This window comes from Simochromis diagramma, unplaced genomic scaffold, assembly GCF_900408965.1.
Source record: "Simochromis diagramma unplaced genomic scaffold, fSimDia1.1 OVJJ01000304.1, whole genome shotgun sequence".
Taxonomy (NCBI): domain Eukaryota; kingdom Metazoa; phylum Chordata; class Actinopteri; order Cichliformes; family Cichlidae; genus Simochromis; species Simochromis diagramma.
In genome coordinates this window covers 5,359,542-5,376,995 of record NW_024387030.1, presented here as the reverse complement: position 1 = coordinate 5,376,995, position 17,454 = coordinate 5,359,542, and the positions used below count along the sequence as shown (strand labels likewise).

Sequence of the window (17,454 nt, the reverse complement as noted above, 5' to 3'; positions counted from 1 at the left end):
TGCTTAAGCACTCAAAACAAAATCCTGTTTAATGAGACTGGGCTGTTGTTTTACAATTGGTCTAATGAAGGGGAAGAGACAAACTCCACATACATACAAACCTGTGATTCTTCAGGTTAGATCAGACAAAGATCAGTTCAGTTTTAAAGAATCACACTTGGAATATTTATAGTCAAAGTGGAATGGATTTAAGGATTAACTAAAAACTGGCGTTCGAGCTATGTGTTTGTAGTTTTTTTAGCGTTTGTGTGTCTTCTGTTTAGGAGTGCGTAAGTATGTGTGTTGGTGTTCGGCTATTCATGTACTCTGTGTGTGCGTCGGCGTGTGTGTGTGTTTGCGGAGAGGATTGGCAGGGACAGTGATGCAGTGTGCAGATGGAGAGCAAGAGGGTGAGGACTGTTCCCTGCAGGCCGTCGTCTGCTTATAAGGTTCATGCATGTAAATTACAAGGGCCTAATGCACAACAATAACACATGCCCACATGCTGTATTGCATCACAGTGGGACTGGAAAGCTAAATTAGATTGCGTCCGTTGATGTACTGCATACCAGAAATTACTCAAAATATAAATAACTAGCTGGGAATCTTTATGTAACTGCAGATGACACAGCAAAATGTGTAGCATGGGGCAACGCTGCTTGTTTTCAGTCTGGGATCTGGCAAAGGATTTGGTTTAGAGGGGGCCTTTTGTTGAGCCTGATCTGCCCACGATAGTTCAAAGCTTGGCTTCTAAAACTTTAGAAGAATCTGAGTAATGTGGTGGGCCAGAGTTGGGACGCGCTGTTGGTCTATTCATCATTATTCATGCACTGCGCTCAAGCTCACACACTGCGCATACCAATAGGACTAATGTAGCATAAGCCACATCATGAAAGCCATTTCACACAGTCAGGTTTGCACTGCAAACAGCTCCTGAGCAACCGCCTGATTTACCAGAAGAATTAACAGTGGCGACTTTTCTTCTCAATTTTTTTTTTGCTGTCATGAAAAAATTCTACATAAAGATTTGGTGCACTCGTGTATAAATATTTAAGAATTGCTTTGAATTAAATTAGCTTTTTATAGATGAGTGTTGAACAAAGTTTATCAAAGTTTGAACTTCCTCGAGTTGTCACACTTCCGTTCAGCCTTTGTGCCCATTTCCTCTGATATTGTGTTACTAAGCAACTTTCCAGTGATTCTCACTGTTTTTCCACTGCTAAGCGTTTGCTGATAGCGCAGTAATTTTTAAGTTTCCAGGGTACGTGCGATTTTCCAAACTACAAAGGCTGCTTTATGCTGAAGGGCTGCTTTTTCTTTTTATCTAACAGAAATAGAATAGATCACGACATATAGATAAAACTCTTTAAACTTACATTCCTAAAATTGGGTCTCATACTTCAATGTGGATATTAAGCTGCAGTGTTGAAGGAACAATGTGCATTTTAATTAGGTTGTATAAAGAGGTGAAAAATCACAGGAAAAACCCAAATGGTGATCCCACGCAGTGTTATACTATCCGGGCATTTACTGAGATTTTTCATTTAGTATGATACAGAGCTGATCACAATAAGAGATTATCTAATGTTGTTTTGTGACAAAAAGACAAAACAGTACATGCAACCAGTAACAAGACAGTAGCTTGCTTCTTCATGTTGCTTTGCCCCAAATAGGCAGCCAACAGCATCCTGTCATGGAATATGTTGAGTTGTGAAATGGCCTGTATACAGTGCCAAATAAAGAATTCCCATGGTGAGCTTTGCTTTTAATTACAGCTTCACTGTGCTGAATAAATAAACATGTGTTCTGGTTGTTTATTCTGTGCTGAACGTGTAAAACAGTACGTCATAACGCTGTCATTCATGTTGGAGAATCTGCAGTTCTGTAAAAGTGTGGATATGATATCAGGAGACAGTAACCGGTTAGGGTTAAATGAGTACCATCGCCTCAGGACTGGGCACCAAGCCACTGCTGAGGAAAAGGCACCATCTTTTCAGCTGCAGGGAGGCTGTGTAGTTGTTGCTAACAAGCTTGTTTCTCACAAACAGCCTTTGGTTTCTCCTCTTTGCTGTAATGTGCTGGTATCCTTCGATATGCCAGACTTCATAGTGTAATGGTTTAGCTTCTAATTACTGCAGATTTTCATGACATTTTTGCTTCTGCACATTAAAACCGTCTTCTCTCCTTCAGCATAAACCACCACTGGAGGTAAATGACCTGTTTGAGGACATCAAAGATGGGGTGAAGCTCTTGGCACTGCTTGAGGTCCTGTCTGGCCAAAGACTTGTAAGTATTTATTTTTTTTCAGGATCTAGGCATAAATTATATGAATTTACATTCATGTGAAAAAGAAAGATTGCACAGGACTTTCAATTTACAGTCCTGTGAAAAACTAATTACGCTCCATGATGCAGTGCCTTGTAACACCTTTAGAAGCAATAACTTTGATTGCTTTCTCTATGATTTTATCATCTCTCACTTTGTTGTGAGAACATTTTGGCCCATTCTTTTAATCCTGCTTCAGTTCAGTGAGGGTTGCAGACATTCTGTCTGAAGGTACCACCACAGCATTTTAGTCACCTTGAGGTCAGGACCAGTGCAACACCTTGATGCTTTTATTTTTAAGCCATTCAAGTTGTAGATTCGCAGATATGCTTGAGATCATTGTCCTATGATGGAACCCATTTTCGGTAAAGCTATAGCTGTTGGACAGGTGGTTTCACATTTGACTCTAAAATACAGAGGAGTTCATGGCCACTGTACTTCAAAATTAAATACTGTGTTTGTTTTTGTGTGATTGTGGGCAGAACTCTTCACTTTGGTCTCGTTTGTGTAAAGAACATTATTCTAAAAGTCTTTTAGGTTGTTCAGATCCAACTTTTCAAACCTAACCTGTGCTGCCATGTTCTCGTCTGACAACCATTCTGAACAAGCCTTATTTGTTTAGTCTTTCTTGAATTGGGCCTGTAGATTCTGAGTTGTCGCTCTTGGATGTTCTGGAATTTCTCCGAGGATTGCATGGTTTGACCTTGGGCTGAATTTGCAGGGAAGTCCACTTCTGGGAAGTCCTGCATGTTTTCCACTTGCAAAAAAACTTTCTCATCGTGTAATGATGGACTTCAAATTGCTTCAAAATAGCCTTATAACCCTTCTCAGACTAATGTTCAGCAACAATTGCTTCTCTTATGTAGTTATTAATGTTTTCCTCCTTGACATTGTATTAACACGCATCTGAATGCTCCAGACCTGCAACCTGCCAAAATATGTGCTTTTACTGGGGTGGTCACACTTGCTGATAATCAGTTAATAAAGTGGATTTTATTAGCAGCAATTGACTGCTACTTACCTCGTAATTAATATGGAAGCACTAAGCGTGTACTTAGGTTTTTACAGGACCATACAGTATGTGGGGTTTTAATGTTAATGTTCTATTCTGTTAAATGAAGATGCTAGCAAAACCTACGTAATGATTTATTTTGTCCTGTGTTTAAAGCAACAAGCAAATCTAGTAGTATATACTATACTGTAAACTTAGACAACTAAGTTTCATTGAAAAGGTAAACATTTAGTCGTGGATTACTGTACAAGGACTTAATTTTGATCTCAGCCTCCCCGCTGTGAGGAGCTGTTAGTACTACAGTGCCGCTATTTCACTCTCTCCTGACACACAAATACAGAAACACACACACACCCGCTGACCCAGATTCTGTTTTGCAAGTTCTGATTAGACCTGTCTTGATACAGACTTCCATGTCATCTGTAAAGCTGTTGGTTGGCAAATGAGTCATTCACTCTTTTCATGGTGAACAGTGTTTGAGGATTTCACTTACCGCTTTGGTCGTATTAGATCAGCCAAGATTTTAATATAGACAGATACTCATGCTTTAAAGCTTGGGATTGTACTTTTTTTCTCAAAGCAACTTTGGCACTCTGCTGTTAATTTATATACGAAAAGTCCTGCTAATTCTCACAGACCACTCCCTGTGTGTTACAGTGAGTCAGGGGTAGCTGCAAACAAACACAGCTTTTGTGGGATTAATAAAGTTATCTGAACCTGAATTTTACAAATTAGATGGCAGATGGTTGGATGAAGATATCCTTAACTTTAATGAGCTAGCTAAATTTTCACTTTCTGTCCTTTCTGTCTTAAGCCTCGTGAGCAAGGCCGCCAGCTGAAGAGGATCCACTGGGTTTCCAACATCGGCACTGCACTCAAATTCCTCGAAGGCAGGAAGGTAAGCATGCAGTCATAATGACAATTTGACCTTTCACAGTAAATTTTGTCAAGTATTTTTCTTCCACAACTGAATATAATACTTGAAATATGTGACATGTCTTCAAGAAGTCAAGGTATGGCTAATAACCCCCGAGAAAAAGCTTTTGATTGGCTATTTGGTTAGTATGCATGAGGTAGCTGTCGGTAGAAAATGCACTACGTTTTGAGAAGCAGGAAACGGGACTTCTTGATTACATAAGCCATCTCTAAATCTCTTGGCTCTGTTGAAGCCTGTGTCCCACTTTCATTGGAGTTCCCTCAGGACTGAGACTTCTATTGTTGTGATCTCTCTCCCATCACGTGTGGCTTCAGTCTGTGTATCGAGGATCACCGGTCAGTCGCCAGTAAACGCCCTGTGTGATCATATGCTGTATGCATCCTTTTCTTTTGATGCACGATGTAGACTATGCAATGCTTGGATACAATCATTTGTTTTCTATAAATGTAGCCATTAAGCTTTTCTACTGATGTGTGTTTAAAGCATTTTGACTACACCACTGATTACTGGTATGTTTGGCTCCCTAAATTCCAAAAGCAGAGATGCGAACATGACAAATTGTAGCAGTTCTTCAATGCAGGGTTTGAAACGCTGTGTTGCATCTGCTTTCGCTTTAACCTTTAGTTGAATACTTTTCTTTTGTTCATCTGGTTGACTCTTCATTGTGGCTGTTTGTGCCTTCTGCCAGTGACAATACTTAACTGCATCAAAGACGTGGCTTTGATGACTTTGAACAAAAAAAGCTTGCCGATTTCTTTGGACTGTGTAACTGAAAGGGTTCCTTTGGGTTGAACGTCTCACTTCTAGACTGCCTGAATATGACTTAACTCTCATAATAACCTTTCGCTTGGCTTTTGTTCCAGATCAAACTTGTTAACATTCATGCAACTGACATCGCAGATGGCCGACCATCAATTGTCCTTGGGTTGATATGGACTATTATCCTCTACTTCCAGGTAATACTTCATCTCTCTTTAAATCCCAAAAGTTTTATTACATTGTCTCTCTCCAAGGTGAGTTGCTCTCCTGCAAGTAACACCCTCTGATCATTTTTATGGTCAACATTTAATGTATTGCTAATCTTTATGCTGTCTAACCTTTACAAAGGACAAAGTATGTAAGTCAAGCATCTTAAAGGTGATGTTAAAAATTATAGATGCAGGGAAATATCAAGACATGCTGCCATGTTCTCCTTCTTTTCTGTTCTTTTCTCTCAACTAGATTGAAGAGCTAACCAGTAACCTGCCAGCCCTTCAGGCTCTATCCAACAGCAACTCTTCCGTGGAGAGTATTACCAGCTCTGGAACAGGAAGCCCTCCAATGAAGAGAAAGGTGGTCAACAAATTTAAGGGCAATGCCAAGAAGGCACTGCTCCAATGGGTGCAGTGTACAGCAGCCAAGTATGTCACTTTAAAAATCATCATCATGATATATGTCATATCGGAAAGGTTCGTGTACGCAAAGTCTGCAAAATGAACATTTTCACATTTTTCTTTTTTAAGGAATTTTGGAATTGAGGTGAAGGACTTTGGTCCCAGTTGGCGTGATGGCGTTGCATTCCAGTCAGTGGTGCACGCCATCAGACCTGACCTGGTGGACATGGAGGTGGTACGGCGAAGAAGCAACAGGGAGAATTTGGAGGAGGCCTTTTCACTCGCAGAAAACGAGTTGGGCATTCCCCGTCTGCTGGATCCAGAAGGTGTCCTTGACCTTTTCAACAGCTCGCATTAATTATTCCAGAGTTGCAGGCTATTCTTGCAAAGTGGTATTGAGCATGCATGCTTAACTGTTGAGTGTACGTTTGCTAGTGTTTTAGCACAGGAAATTGTGCTGCTAAGTTGTGTGGTGGAAAATACCATCTTACAGAGGATTAATATTCTGTGCTATCTGTAGCTCTGAGTTTCAGTCTGTGTAGCAGTCTGCAGCAGCTCTGCAGTCCTGTCTTCTGTAGCAGAGTCGTGATGCTTTATTGCAGCTGCACATTGAAATGCCTTTGCTTTTACAGGAGCTTTCTAGAAACATCAGGTCAAGGATGGAAATGAAAAAGACATGTATAATTAGCTGGCAGGCCTTGGGAGAGTTATCCTAAGGACACAAAGTATTTATGTGCCATACTGACTTAATACCAAAAGTAATGACTGTGTCAGATATCCTCCTCATCATAGCATGTTTTACCTTTAATACTGACAGGATTATTAAACGTCTCAATATATTTGCATCCAATTTTAATATGATTCTTTTTGTATTCTTTCAACAAGTGCAGTGGACAATGTTTATGTTAATCTGCAGATGTGGACGTAGACAAGCCAGACGAGAAATCCATCATGACATACGTGGCGCAGTTTCTGAAGCACTATCCGAACCCCCATCATTCTGAGACCGACGGTCAGCAAGATGAGGTAGCTAACCCTAAATTTATCATTTATATTTCAAGTGTATGTAGGCAGTGATAGTTTGGGGTAAAATGGGGATTAGAATGAATGTGTAACTACATACGTTACTACATTTAAATTTGTACTTAGTGCCTACAGTTTTTCCAAAAACTGCCGACATACAGAGAACAGTCCATACTTAATGAAAGTTGCTTCATCTGCTGCTGAGCAAAAGTTTTGAATAGCTGTGTCTGCTTATATGTGATTCTTGTCATTTTATCACATAAAGCTTAAGTGAGATAAAGCAATCATTGCATGATCACAGCATAAATATAATCACCAATATAGTTTTCCATCAACATGGGCTCATTTAATTTCGTTCTTTAATTTCGTTCTTTAATTTCGTTCTTTAATTTATTTTTTGTGCACATTAAGCTGCTTCTTGGCTCAATTCCAACTTTTGCACTGTCAGTGCCAGTGCTCCAGGTGAGCGTTCAGGTCACGGCGCTGCATGCTTCCTGTTTGGAGTGAATGTCCACCTCGATCTTGTTCCATTTTCTATCCACTTTATTTCTTTTTCCCTTGCTGTTCTAATGCTTTTATCACATATTTGCATCTCTCCGCTTTCCTGGATAGTTTGGTCCCCAAGATATAGAGCAAATGCTTGAGGTATGTTCAACTTAAAAGACTAAATCAGAGTTTCTAACAAGATACTGTCTGTACACCCTTTTCTTCTACCTTAACTTTTAAAACTATTTAGTCCTTAAATGTAGAGGTTGTGTTTGCGTGTGGGTCTCTTTGCAAGTTGAGTCTTGAGTCTAATCTTTAACTGTGTGGGTTCGGCATGTCATTTTTACTTGAGATTCCCATTGGCCTGCTTATAATGAAAGAGATTAGGTCTGTTCCCAATCTAAGCTGTATGTCTGCTGATTGTGACAGAGAGAGGAGCGGAAGATGCTGAGAGAACTAAAGGTGTTTTTAGATCAGCTGGAGAGAGATGTGCTCCGGGCCCAAGGAACAGAGGGAAGCCTTGCTGACAAGTACCAGGTTAGTGAGGTGTGGCAAATGGACTGTAGCATTCTTCTTTGGAAAACTCATTTAGCAATGTGTGTCTCCTTTTTTTTAGGCATTTAAGAACTTCCGTGTCCAGTATGAAATGAAGAAAAAGCAGACAGATCCACTCTTACAGCCTGTCCAAAAGGATGGCAAGCTCTCTGTGGATCAAGCTCTGGTCAAGCAGGCCTGGGACCGTGTGTCTACCAGGGTAATTGTACTGCATGAATAATTCATTATGAGCCACATAGACAGCAGGAAAATTTGTGATAATTAACCACACATGAATTAAATAAAACCTGATGATTAGCAATAATCATTCTTTTTTAGTTGTTGTTCTTTTCTTGGCTAAAAAGATTGGATTGATGCACTGGAGGCTCTGAGAAACACCAGTCAGGGTTCATCTATTTACTCGTTGCCAATGAAAGTTCAGTGGGGTGCAAGCGGTTTGTTCAGAGGGGGAGGAGATGGGAACAGAGGCGATTTTGTTCACGGGGCGGTCTACTCCTCGAGACCTCCACAGCTTGTCTAGACTTGCATAACACTCTTTTGTGGCCTGATTGCTTGTGACCATGTGGAAATGTTATGCCCAGCATAGCCTCCTGTACAGTGGGATCTTGCTTTGGTAGAGTGGTTTTGTTTAATGAGTGTCAATTGCAGCTGCTCGACTGGCACATCCATCTGGACAAGTCCCTGCCTGGGCCTCTGGGAGTGATTGGCGCCTGGCTACACAGAGCCGAGATGGCTCTGAGAGAGGACATTCCCATCCAACATGCTCATGAGGAGACAGCCAATGTTCTTCACAGAAAACTAGAGCAGCATAAGGTAGCATAGCTTACCTTTTAGCCTTTACGTGTTGTGGGGTTAACTTTGTTTTGGACGGTATGAAGAAACAGGCGCTTGTTTAATCTTGCAGGAGGTATTGAAAAGCTTGGAGTCCCACAGGCAAACCTTTCAGCAGATCCACAGGGACAGATCGGTGAATGGGGTACCTGTCCCACCTGAGCAGCTTCAGGATATGGCAGAACGGTAAGATCTTTGTCAGGATAAGTGCATTTTTCTTTGCCGTTTCATGATTTCTTTTTTTGCACTTTTCAAAATAATAACAGACCATTTGTTTAATTTGCAGGTTCAACTTTGTGTCTACATCATCACACGCTCACTTGATTAAGCTGGAATTCTGGGAAATGAAGTATCGACTGATGGCATTTCTTATGTTGGCTGAATCAAAACTCAAGTCGTGGATCATTAAATACGGCCGACGGGATTCAGTTGAACTCCTCTTGCAAAGCTACCTTGTAAGTTGAAATCATAGGAATTGTAGTCTGGGTTTTTAAAAGACATCAAACCAACGAGCGTTTCTCTTTCTGTTTCAGACATTCGTTGAAGGCCACAGATTTTTTGAGCAGTATGAGACAATCTTCACAGGCCTCAAGCAAGCTGCAGAGGTTTATGTTAAATCTGACAGTTCAAGTAAGTCTCTTTGCATTTTTATTTCTAAGCTGCTTTTTTATTTGTGCATACTATATGCAAGTGTTTTAATTTGGGCTTCTAGTAAACAGACTTACTGTTGATTTCACGTTACAGGGTCTAAGACCTGTAACAGAGGTAAGTCCAAAAACAGTCCAAACTTTGCCTGATCCTGAGCCATTTCTGTCTGCAAATAGGGGGCTGCACTTCTCGTTTCTCTCTCTTTAAAATCCCCAAACTATGAAATCATGCTTAATGCATGCAGTAACAATAGTTTGAATGCTTTTTTAGCATGATTTTTCTGACCTAACACACCAGCATCAACCATGAGGCCAAATCATCAGCGGACATAATCAAATGCTTTGTATACAGGTGGCAACCATGCAGATTTTGGTTTAACTGAACTACTGTTTCTATTCTCTGTTTTAAGTTGATGAAGCAGAGGGGGTGAGTAAATTCCTCAGTGATACCACAGCTCAGTGGAAGAACCTGGCTTTGGAGGTGCGCAGTGTACGGAGCATGCTGGAGGAGGTGATCGCTAACTGGGAGAAGTACAGCAGCACAGTGGCAGCTCTGCAGGCTTGGCTAGAGGATGCAGAGCAGATGCTCAGCCAGTCAGAGAATGCCAAACGTGTAAGTGCATTCAGATAATAGAAAAAACAATATTTTCTGTACAATTTATGTTGATTTTTTAAAAACATGAATAGAAAGAAAAGCATATTTTTCTCTTTGGCCAAGGAGTGTACAGTTAAAGTTGTGTTGCCTTTTTTATTTTTCTTTGTTACAGGACTTTTTCAGAAACTTCTCCCACTGGATCCAGCAGCACATGGACATGAACGATGCCGGGAACTTTCTCATTGAGACGTGTGACGATACGGTCTCACGGGATCTAAAGCAGCAACTTCTGCTGCTGAACGGGAGATGGAGGGAACTGTTTGTTAAAGTCAAACATGTAAATGCAACACACTTTGGAACAACACATGCACCACCAAAAAATATCGAATTGTACTTATTATCCAAACAGCTGCAAGTTTTAACGATTTGGACAAAAATATTGTGGTATCTTTTATTTCACTTGCAGTATGCAAGAGCGGATGAGGTGGATAAATTGAGGCAAGACTACCAAGACGGGATTAATACACTGAAGATGTTCATGGATGCAACCAATGAGAAGATGACAGCTCCTATCCAAGTATCTTTTCTAAATTGCAGAGCCTTTGTCCAAGATGTTGAGGTAAATCTGCTTTCTCAACTTAGACAAATCCTTATGTATTCTCTATTATATGATATATCATAATTTTTTTCAACTTCCTCTAGGAAATCAAGCACAAATTGCCAGCTATGGAAGCAGCTTGTAAGGCAGCAAGCCGCACAGCTCAGCTGTTAACCAAAGACACTCCACAAGAGGAAGTTTCACAGATGATGACTGTGATGGCTTCAATCAAAGAGCAGCTGAGTAACGTGTGTACAAGTCTATATAGATTACATGGCCTTACTTTAATGTGTGATTAAAATAGAAATCCTGCTGCTTAACACCACTGCATCTTACTTACTTTATTAGCTTTTTTGCACTACTTTGTATTCCTGAGCAAAGGAGGTCTTTAAATGAAATCCAAGCTGTGAGATTTAACCTCTTAGATTTTCTAGCCCATGGTTTATTAAAATTAAATCAAGAACTGCCACTTCCTACAACATCAAATGTACCATTTTTATTAATAAAATAAAAGCTAAACTGCTTTTTTACTCTAATAGAACATTTTGTTTTTACATACTGACATTTTTTTTAAAAAAAATCATAATGGATGGATAACCTGTATTGAACTTAAGGATAATGAAGTTTCTTATGATGAAATATTATTACCATTTCTCTCCTCCAATCAGATAAGGGAGAGATGTTTGCCTCTGCTTCGGGAGTCTCAATCGCTTTTACCTCCACTGGAGGAAATGGAGAAGAATATCACAGGCTTCTACCAAGCTCTGGAGAAGGCTAGTCATATCACCAGCACCACCGACTCGGAGGGACCAGTAGACTTTAAACAGAAATGCCAGGTGAGTAACTGTGAAATACACTGAGGCATTTTAGTAGTTCGGATTTCGAGCAGATTTATGTATGTTTTAGCCTAAACTAACTAACCTAAGCTAACACCCTACCTGTCATTTAATACTGCAGGAACTGGCAACCTTCACACATAGCTGTAAGAAGTGTCTGACAGTAATAGAGAAAGACCACCAGACCATCCAGAAAATAATGAACAGTAGTAAAACCCTCGACCATATGGATATGGGTCTACTGCAGAAACGGGTAGCAGACCTGCAGACCTCATCACAGGTAAACATCAAGACCTGCTGTCTTCTCCACCGTAATCAGTGACTGAATTATTTTAGCACTAAAAATGACTTGTTTTGTGCCTAGAACTTGATTAAAGAGTCCACAGAGTGGAGAAAACATGTGGAGGCCAACAGCAGTCTAATGAAGAGATTTGATGAGTCACGGATAGAGCTGGAGAAGGTTCTTAAAATGGCACAGAACTTTCTGACAGAAAGAGGCAACCCAGAAGAGCTGCTGAAGAAACACACTGTGAGTGTACTTTGCCAGATTCAGATGTTTTAGATCGTTCATATCAGTTTATGACAGTATACATGGTATTGAATCCCAGTGCAGTAACATGTACAACAATGAAACAAAGTATAGTCTGTGCAAAGTGTTAAACATGATGAGCAGTTATGGGTTTTTTCAGGAGTTCTTTGGACAGCTCGACCAGCGGGTCTTGAACACTTTCCTGAAAGCTTGTGATGAGCTGACAGACATTTTGCCGGAGCAGGAGCAGCAGTCACTGCAGGAAACAGTTAGAAAGCTGCATAAACACTGGAAGGTTGGTGTCAAGGATGTTTAATCCATTAATTTAAAATGTTTTCAATCTCAATATGACTTTTATAAGATAGTAAGAAATTCTTAAAATGTACTGGAATGACTGAAACTCTCTCTGCAGCTTTTCAAAAAGTTGGTGCAAACAAACTGTGCTGCTCAGAGTCTGACAGTTTTGCTGTTGTCTTTCTCCTTTTTCAGGATATACAGACAGATGCTCCCTTTCATCTCTTGCATCTGAAGGTGGAGGTGGAAAGAAGCAAGCTGATGTTGTCACTGCAAGAGTGCCAGGCAGAGCTGACCAGGGAAAACCGCCACCTGGCTAGCATGGGGAGCGAAAGGCTCATTAAGGAGCACAGGGTAAGCACAGTGTAGATGGCTGGCTGGCCTGGTTACATGTATTGATTAACTCAGTGTGAATCAATTCACTGCCTCGCACAGTAAGTGTGTCAAGAGCTGAAGCTCTTTCCTGTCACCCAGCTTAGCAGCATTTTGTTTTGCCTTGGATTTACATGCATTTTCTGCTTTATATAAATGGCCTTCAGGCCTTCTTTAGGGAAAAGGGTCCACAGTCTATATGTGAGAAAAGGCTGCAGCTGATGGAGGAACTTTGTCAAAAACTCCCCGAGGGTGACCTGGCTCACCAGACCTTGGAGACGGCAAGAAAGGACTTTGCTGAGGTCCGGGAGGAAATTGAGAACACTCACCAGAAGCTAATGCAGCACCAAGATAAATGGAAGGAGTACAACAAAAGGTGCAATAATGTCATAAAATTAGTCATTATGATTCATTTCTTTCAGTGTAAACACTTTCTGTAAATGTCACATACGCACATACTTGCAAGAAGAGGTCTGAGCTGTGTTTAGAATTTAACCTTGTGTTTTGTGGCGCTGCAGCAATAAAACTGTGTGTTTGTCATTGCCGTGCAGTGCCACACATTCCTGGCATACCCGATGTAATCATGTTAACATTTTTTCATTCATTTGAGAAAAAGAACAGTAGTTGTAGCAGTTACGAGTGTTTTCAGTTTTTAGTGCAAAGATCACAGATTCCAAATTATGTCCATCCATCCATTCTCCTCCACTTATCTTTATCAGGGTCACGGGGGGCTGGAGTCTATCCCAGCTTCCATAGTGCATCTGATATTTAATTATATATATATATATATAGAGAGAAGTACTCATTTTCTGTATGAATTTAAAGTGCTGTTCAAGGTTTTCATGAGATTTGTTTTTGGTGTCAAACAGATACGCTGAACTTTCCTGTTGGCTTATATCTAAAGAAAGCCAACTAAGGATGCTGAGAAACCGAGCTAATGACCCCAATAAATATGGCACGGTGAAGGCTACCATAACGGTGAGTTAGTCCTCTTCCTAAAGTCCAAACTGTTTACTTCCTTTCCCACTTTCTTCTGTGGTGTGTCACATCTTCTCAGTGTCGTGTCTGAGGATGTTACTGTATAAACACTCCGGGTCAGGTGACTGTTGTCCACACGGGTCGTATCACACTCTGTTGTTGTGTGCAGGAGCTGAGGAATGATGCAGAGCTACAGGAGGGGAATCTTGGCTGGCTGAAAAGCCGTATGGCTGTACTGATTGAAATCTGTGCTGACAGCGATGCCCAGAGGCAAGGAAGTGCACTGAGCAAGCTCTCCACTGATTTTAAGGGTCTTCTCGCTTCTCTGTTAGAGGTAAGTGATGTTCTCACATGTTTTTTTCTTAAGGTGCCAAAAACAATTAAAATACCATACAGTAAAAATAAACTGTGAATACAGATATAGTATGAAGAGTGTGAAACTCATTTTAGTGAGTTGGACCTACTAGTCTTTAACAAACCAGTAATGTATTCAAAAATTAGGCACACATACTTCGTATGTAGATCTAAATCACAGTCATATTTTACTTTTTAACAGAAACACAGTTAAAATTGGGATTATAAATGATTTCCCTCCAATTTTAAGATATAAATTTTCATGCTGTGCAGTCATCCTCTTGACAGGATGGCTCTGGCCTGTGGACCATATAAGTGAGACCACTGAATTTTATCAAAATATCTCTCATCAGCTACAGTCTAAGATATGAGTTATTAAATATTGTTACAGTTGACATCATGAAACTGACATTTTCCAGCCAACAGAAGCAGACAATAGCAATATCCAAGCGTAAGTATTGTTTGTGACAGCGTTGCGTTTTCTCTGATGTCTTTAATCAGGCTGAGAAGATGGTGCTGGCTGTTGGGGATTGTGTACAATTCAGAGAAGAGGTACAAACTACACTGGAAGACCTGCTTCAGGGGCAGAAAGAGGCTCAGGCTGAGGTTACTAAAATACTGGACTGCTCAACTGCTAGAGAAGCCCAACAGATGCTGCTTGTTCATCAGGTATCCTTAGATCCTTAAACAAATAATTCCACATTACCGTGCTTTGGATTTTGTTTTTGCTTGATTTTCTTATTGAATTTGACTCTGATAACCAAACAATTTTAATGTTTCCCAATAGCAACTATTAAAACGCCTGAAACTAAAGAGGAAGGATGTTCAGCACCTTTTCACCAGAGGCCAGCAACTCCAGGCTGAGGAAGGATTGGGGGAGACTCTGCAGCAGGACCTGCAGAGTTTAGAGAACACACTTAGCAAAATGGAACAGAATATGGATTCACAGGAGCAAAGCCTTGAGGTGAGCAGTGTTTAAGACTGATCTGAAAGCAACGAAAGCTATTGATACACTGATACACTGGCTAAAGTGATGAAACAGTGTTTTTGATGCATGCTTCTTCACCCACTAAAGTCATAAAGTTCTTTTTGTGACACTGTGCTCTGAATAATTCTGGTGAAATGAGCATATGGTGTGAAAAGTTATTCCCAGGATCTGAGCTTAATCCTGGTGTAGTGATCAATTTAGCAATTGTATTATTCAATTCAATTTAATTCAATTTAATTCGATTCAATTTGTATAACCTAGTATAAGTATAAGTAAGGGTTTTACACCCATAAAACCATAATATTTGGGGGAGGAGAAGGAGGAAGTAAAAAAATGGATTTTATATGCGAGTAAGAGTATTTTAAAATTAACTCTGTAAGAAACTGGAAGCCAATGTAGCTCTGCTAAAACTGGAATGATTTGTTTTTGTTCATTACCTTCATATTTCATATAGTTCTAGATAAGTTGCAGTCTACTGAGAAGGTGTTTTCAGAGTCATGGCAGGAAACTTCGTACTTTGGCGATAATCCTAAGATGGAAGAATGGTGGAACCAATAATGGTTCAAACCAGAATCTAAAATAAAGCCCAAGACTTTTAATTTGTGGCTGTACTATGTCAGGTGATGTCCCCGACTCATGAAAAGGCAGATCATGTTTGGTTTTAGGGCCAATTTTAAAAAAGAAAATTCCAGTTTGTTTCTATTAAGTTTTAAGGCGTTTATAGTCATCAATTTGTTAATGTCAAGTGCTAATGAGATGAGTAGATCAAACATATATCTGTGTATCATCTGCGTAACTATGGTAATGAATGTTATGATATCACGTAAGGTTGCCAAGTGGAAGCACGCATTATCGCTCCACCGCTTTGCTCTCATATTATTTTGTTAAAGTGTGAGTCCAAGTCAAAGTAAACTTTATTGCGTAAGAAGTTTTTTCTGATAATAGTCAAATTGTTCATTTTCTCTCTGCTCTAACTGACTCTCTACTCTTGTGTAGTCCTCAGTATTGCTCAGTTCAGCATCTGTTGTTGTGAAGTTTGAGGCCTTTTTTATTTCTAAGCTTACTTTTATTCACAGTGCTTCCCCTTTATGTGTTTTTATATTGTTTTGCATGTTTACTCTCTCCAGGACTCTGACACAGTTACATTATACTATATATTATATAAGCTAATGTGTGTTGCTGCGTATAAATAAATGAATGAAGTAAGTAAAGGAAAATGTTATGTATAGAGGATTGAAAGGTCTGACTGATATTTTCTAATGGAGTACTGTTCTTTGAGAAGCATTACAGCTCTAAGGATGCCTCGCTGCAGTGAGTCAGATATGTTATTCTTAATGGTGCTGCTATTTGTGAGATGAGGGGTTAGTGTTGAAATGGAAATTTAAGTTCAGCCTTTTTTATGCTAGCGGTTATACTGATAATCAGTAATGTAAACACTGATGAATTTAATGTTTGTGCAGTTGTTGCCTTGTATGGTGTGGTTTTTGTCAAGTGTTAGCAGTGCTGACTCATCACCCCTGCTAATAGGTGCAGACGCTATGGTGTCATTTGCATACATAATAGTCATACCGAGCAGGTTTGGTATAGTGCCGTGTCATTGTGTTCTGTTAGTGTGATCTTTACGTGTTTTTTCTGCCACTGGGGGATGATTATTATCTTGCAACAACATTTAAATATGAAGGTTTGATAACAGCACTAAACACAATGAATGGATCTAAAAATAATGCTGATCTGACCTTAATGAGTTTGACGATTGTCATTCCCAGGTCACACTGGCAGCCTGGCAGGAGTTTGACAGCCAACAGGAAGCAGTTCATGAGTTTGTTAACAAAGCACGCTCAACAATGGAGAGAGACCTGAACTTCAGCAGTCCAGAAAGTCTGGCAGTTGAACTTGATCAGGCCAGAGTAAGTCTTCTTTTTTAAGTTAAAAAAACCAAACAAATAAACAAAACCAAAAAATATCTTTTGGTTGACTCTTAACATTTAAACTGAAAGGTATGGGTTAGATAAATACTGTAGAAAACTATACTAAATGTTGCCATTTTGTGAGCAGGTGCTGCTGAAGCAATGTGAAGCAAAGGCCTTACATATGAACACGTTGCTGAAGAGATCAGCAGAAATCCAGCTGGGCCCCAAAAACAAGACTCTGCTTTTACAGCAAGCCCGCTCTCTCAGCGAACAAGTGGATAAAGTAGAGTCTGGGCTGAAAAAAGAGTAAGAAAATAGATTCATTGATTAAAGCTTTTATTTTGTTCGGAAACACACATATGCATACACACATTGGTGCATTTGAGAATGTGCTGACTGACATGTGCAGTAGTGAATTTAGCTGTCTTACACCTAACATGAATATCAGGCATTGCTTGCAGCTAAAACTTATATAATTTATCATTTTTACTCCCCCAGTGTCAAAAATCTGGAAGAAATGAAAGACCAGTGGGATCAGTTTGGAGCTGGATTTGAAGCCTTTTCCTTATGGATATCTGAAAAGGAAAAACAGCTGGATGCAATGAAGTCTTCTACTTTGCCTCTGGAGGAACAGATCGACACAGTCAAGGTACAGTAGTGTGTATTATAACGCTCCAACCCTTTAAAACCATAAAACCAAGTAATATTAGCCAGCAAACAATAACCACAAAGCCAAGACATTAAAGTTAAAATCGATAAGGTGTCTGAAGAGGCCATTGGAAGCAACAGTGCAATATTGCTTTGCCCATCGAGACTGTCTCTCTCGTTGACA

General features: G+C 40.0%; 1 protein-coding gene across 14 annotated transcripts in view; it reads left to right on the top strand.

The window, feature by feature from the left end:
- syne1b (spectrin repeat containing, nuclear envelope 1b) overlaps positions 1-17,454 on the top strand; it is a 75,292-nt gene that overhangs the window by 9,009 nt on the left and 48,829 nt on the right. For 6 of the 14 annotated variants that reach the window (XM_040042626.1, XM_040042639.1, XM_040042636.1 and 3 more), the window contains 33 exons: positions 2,170-2,265; positions 4,131-4,214; positions 4,568-4,588; positions 5,117-5,209; positions 5,475-5,653; positions 5,756-5,952; positions 6,543-6,652; positions 7,061-7,111; positions 7,262-7,294; positions 7,565-7,672; positions 7,752-7,889; positions 8,339-8,503; positions 8,595-8,707; positions 8,808-8,976; positions 9,055-9,151; positions 9,266-9,286; positions 9,579-9,781; positions 9,936-10,100; positions 10,230-10,382; positions 10,466-10,609; positions 11,030-11,197; positions 11,319-11,477; positions 11,562-11,726; positions 11,887-12,021; positions 12,216-12,374; positions 12,560-12,768; positions 13,262-13,370; positions 13,540-13,704; positions 14,226-14,393; positions 14,512-14,688; positions 16,479-16,619; positions 16,768-16,928; positions 17,121-17,271. In XM_040042626.1, coding sequence (XP_039898560.1) covers positions 2,170-2,265; positions 4,131-4,214; positions 4,568-4,588; positions 5,117-5,209; positions 5,475-5,653; positions 5,756-5,952; positions 6,543-6,652; positions 7,061-7,111; positions 7,262-7,294; positions 7,565-7,672; positions 7,752-7,889; positions 8,339-8,503; positions 8,595-8,707; positions 8,808-8,976; positions 9,055-9,151; positions 9,266-9,286; positions 9,579-9,781; positions 9,936-10,100; positions 10,230-10,382; positions 10,466-10,609; positions 11,030-11,197; positions 11,319-11,477; positions 11,562-11,726; positions 11,887-12,021; positions 12,216-12,374; positions 12,560-12,768; positions 13,262-13,370; positions 13,540-13,704; positions 14,226-14,393; positions 14,512-14,688; positions 16,479-16,619; positions 16,768-16,928; positions 17,121-17,271 — 4,407 coding nt within the window. The remainder of the gene's footprint in view (positions 1-2,169; positions 2,266-4,130; positions 4,215-4,567; positions 4,589-5,116; positions 5,210-5,474; positions 5,654-5,755; positions 5,953-6,542; positions 6,653-7,060; positions 7,112-7,261; positions 7,295-7,564; positions 7,673-7,751; positions 7,890-8,338; positions 8,504-8,594; positions 8,708-8,807; positions 8,977-9,054; positions 9,152-9,265; positions 9,287-9,578; positions 9,782-9,935; positions 10,101-10,229; positions 10,383-10,465; positions 10,610-11,029; positions 11,198-11,318; positions 11,478-11,561; positions 11,727-11,886; positions 12,022-12,215; positions 12,375-12,559; positions 12,769-13,261; positions 13,371-13,539; positions 13,705-14,225; positions 14,394-14,511; positions 14,689-16,478; positions 16,620-16,767; positions 16,929-17,120; positions 17,272-17,454) is intronic. The other 8 variants (XM_040042630.1, XM_040042628.1, XM_040042632.1 and 5 more) reach the window with 7 other exon arrangements.